Consider the following 3,722-nt stretch of genomic DNA (forward strand, 5'->3'; position numbering starts at 1 on the left):
AGGGTGGGTATTCTGAACTGCTGTTGGGCGCATAAGCGCAAACAACAGTCAGGACCCATCCCCCCACACGTAGGTGGAGGGAGGCTACCCTCTCATTCACCAGGGTAAACCCCAACGTACAGGCACCAAGATGGGGGCAACAAGTATGCCCACTCCTGCTCGGTGCCTCTCACCATGGGCAACTCCAGAGTGAAAGAGTGTCCAACCCCTCTCAAGGAGACTGGTTCCAGAGCCAGAGCCGTGCGTTGAGGTGAGCCCAACTATTTCTAGCCGGCTAAAATAGTTTTGTTGAACTAAAATTCAAAAGCTTTTTTCTTATTATTTCTGTCAATTCAGTTATTTTAGTGACCTTTGTGGGTTTTTCTTTCTTCAATAAAAAGGTACAAATAAATTTGTCTGTGTATTTATTTTTAAAAAACCAAATACCTCAAGTGCCTAAATTTTTAGCTAATGATAAAAACATAAGTAAATTTAATTTGGCAGTTTAACAAAACGTATCTTTTAATCTACACTCAGATTTATGGCTAAAGGTTCACCCCATAATTATCACAGTTGTCTCACTAATTTCAAAATTATTATGCTCTCATAAGCTTTTTAGGGGGATAAATAAACATTAGTTTAAAGTGAATCTTTGGTACCCTCAAAAGCAATTCAATAGAAAAACAAGCAAATAAAAAACATAAATAAATAAAATTGCTGAGATTTCGTCACTTTGGTCAAAATGTTCAGTCACAGGATCATCTGATGAGAAAAACTTTGATTAGAGATATTTTTACCTGCAAAGACTATATTGGAGGAGAAACTGCAATTTGCAACAGTTTCCTGGTGCTGAAAACAAAAGCCCAACTCACCCAACCATAAAAAATGAATCAATCATATTACTGTGTGACTTTCAGCTTTTTCAGTTTGTTAAAAGTATTGTTTTGCATCACTTTGATTCCAGTTCATACTGAGAGCATCAAAACAACTGAGTAATGTTAAAAATGTGAAGTAAAATAAGAAATGGTGTGACAATCTGCCATTAGGCCTTGGAATGAACAGCTGTTTACTGAAGCAGAGAATCTGTTATTGCTCTACCAATATAACACATCACTGTCACCTGCTGTAAGAAATAAAAACATACAGCACGCTTTTTTATTTAGAACTTCATACAAGGTGTGATCTTTACAAAGAGGAACTTCTCACATCTCAAGGCAATTACTTATTAAATTGTCTAATAAATCAGTTATGAAATGCACTTAGTTTACTAAATAATGAGCACATAAGCCCCAGTTAACGCAAAGAAGAAGAAAAAACAGCGGGTAGTGATTTTCTTGTATTTCTTATTATATATTTATGGACCTGTTTTACAACAAAAGTATTCTACACATTTACACTTTTTCATAATTTTCTGTCAGCATCAGAAGGTAAATTATTATTTCTATAAAATTTCACACACAAAAACGTTAATTTCAGCCAACAGACGAATAACAATGCATACATAAGGAAGAAAGCTGTTACCTTCAGTGTTTTAATGTGCGTGGCATCTGTTGATCTAACATAGAAGCTCTTCATGTACGGCTCAAACATCCCCTGTTTGGAGATAACTAGTCAACAAAAGGCCACAAAACAACAAATGGCTGGTTTTCTTCACGCAGTCTTACCTTCCTCTGAATAGACATGGTGGCAATGTTCTGCAGCACAATAAACTGAACCTCTCTGCACAAAGGATGGGACAGTAAAACCGGAGGTTGAACATGAGTCATCATTACAGCTGAATGTACAGATTTGTATTTTTTTACCTGTGGCTTCTCAATAGTCGAACCAGTGACTTGGTGACAATGCTGACTTCATGTTTAGGAGCCAGATGCCAGTAAAGCTGAGCAACAGCCATCACAACCTAACGCCACAAACCAGAAATATATTCAGTCAAAGAAAGGCCCAGAACTTATTGAAGAAGTGCACATCACCCGCCACCTTTTATGCCAGAGTTTTAGGCTAAGATCATCTTATGCTGAGAAATGATGGAGTTATAAACCCTGAAAATAAGGCAATGCAAGATTTCACGCTCAGAGTATGCACTGGGAATGACTCTCAGCTACTACCACGTCATTTTTTAGCTCAATATCTACAAAACTGACTGAGTTAGAGCTATTTTTGTGTTTGCTATTAACTGTGGTAGCCATCTTCAAGTACATTAACTGCAAATTTATTTAGCTATAGATATATATCCAGTGACAACCTTCTAAAACCTTCTAAAATAATTCACTAAAATCTGTCTAGCTGTTTCTTAGAAATGTTGGTAACAAACAGGGATGGCTCCAGCAGTTAATGCCAAAGTCACACAATAATAGCGCTTGGAGTTAGTGTTGTGAATAAATCTCAGCTACTATCTCACCAAATTTTAGCCCAATATCTGTAAAACTGATTGAGTTATACCCGTGTTTCTGTTTTGTAAGGTCAGTTGGCTGTGGAAGCCATCTTGGATTGGCCCAATAAAGTTTTTCAGATGTATAGGTACATTCAGTGATTACATTCTGAAAGTTTCATTAAAAACCATTCTCCATTCATGAGATATTTTGCTAACAGACAAACAGTTGACCCCAACAGTTAATGGCAAAGTTTTAAACAGATCTTGGATAATGTGTTGGCACCCAGAATAAGTGCTGAAGATGGCTCTTACCACACCAAAGTTTGGCTCAATGTCTGTAAAACTGATTGAATTATAGCCAATTTTGAATTGGATTGACTTAAACATTTAATTAGACATGGATGTACCTTTAATGATTGTTTTCTAAATGTTTCATTAAAATCTTTTCTCCCCACTTGTAAAACTTCAAAAAGAGACTAACTTGTAAAAGCATTCTTATTTTCACATTAACAGGAGCTTATTATCATCCACCTGCATGGCCTGGAACGTGTGTTTCTTAAGGCTGCAGAAAAACACTCATGACACCAGTGTGTAAAGGTAATTTTTCAGCAGAGCTTTAAATAGCAGGAGGACGTGTGTCCATCACCGGCGGCAGAATGAAAGGGTTCAGGCATCTATGAAGATGGAGGATGTCACTGTGCTGTCACGAGTAAAGACACAGCATGTCACATTTTAATCAACACTTTCATTTGGGAGCATTTTTCCTCCCGCTGCTACACAGAGACAGAGACCTTGAGACTCCTGTTTGATGGAAATCTGTAATCACAGCTTTCTGTTTTTTCTTTGAGTCTGATGTGGTGCTCTACAGCAGGTATTCTTGTGTCGTGTGTGCATGTTGCATCAAGGAAGATAAATGCATTCTGTGATGCATTATTGCTGGAAAGTGTGTGTCTGTTCAAACAGGACCACTACTGCTCAGGTGTAGTTTGGGGTTGGACTGAGTCTGCACTTTTATACCTTGATCAAAGTTTGCATTTGAAAAGGTTTTTAAAAGTTCACTTATAATTAAATGCCTAACACTTTTTCAACAAAACCATATTGGCCTCTGCCTTTTATCCCAGTGTTAAACTGAGATCATTTATTGATGAGAGAGTTATATTGGTCAAACTCTGAATGCGATACTGAGAGATCTTTTAACTCTCAGCTGCTAAAGAAAGACCAACTTTAAACAGAGAAGGTCTTAGATTTAAAATCTGTAATACTTACAATAGACAGTCCCTCCAGGATTTCGTGGGCATTTTTTGTGATCGTTGTGGGCTAAAATGCCTGATTTCGCAGGGAATTTTCCTAAAAGTTGTGATTTTTTTTTTAC

At 37.2% G+C, this 3,722-nt stretch overlaps 1 protein-coding gene across 1 annotated transcript in view; it reads right to left on the minus strand.

Annotated features, from left to right (window-relative positions):
- Nucleotides 1–3,722, minus strand: part of ap3b1a (adaptor related protein complex 3 subunit beta 1a) — a 90,106-nt gene that overhangs the window by 58,119 nt on the left and 28,265 nt on the right. The window contains exons 9-11 of the mRNA XM_017438592.3: nt 1,782–1,879; nt 1,644–1,698; nt 1,501–1,572 (exon numbers count right to left, since the gene is read on the minus strand). Coding sequence (XP_017294081.1) covers nt 1,501–1,572; nt 1,644–1,698; nt 1,782–1,879 — 225 coding nt within the window. The remainder of the gene's footprint in view (nt 1–1,500; nt 1,573–1,643; nt 1,699–1,781; nt 1,880–3,722) is intronic.

This window comes from Kryptolebias marmoratus, linkage group LG14 (assembly GCF_001649575.2).
Source record: "Kryptolebias marmoratus isolate JLee-2015 linkage group LG14, ASM164957v2, whole genome shotgun sequence".
NCBI lineage: Eukaryota > Metazoa > Chordata > Actinopteri > Cyprinodontiformes > Rivulidae > Kryptolebias > Kryptolebias marmoratus.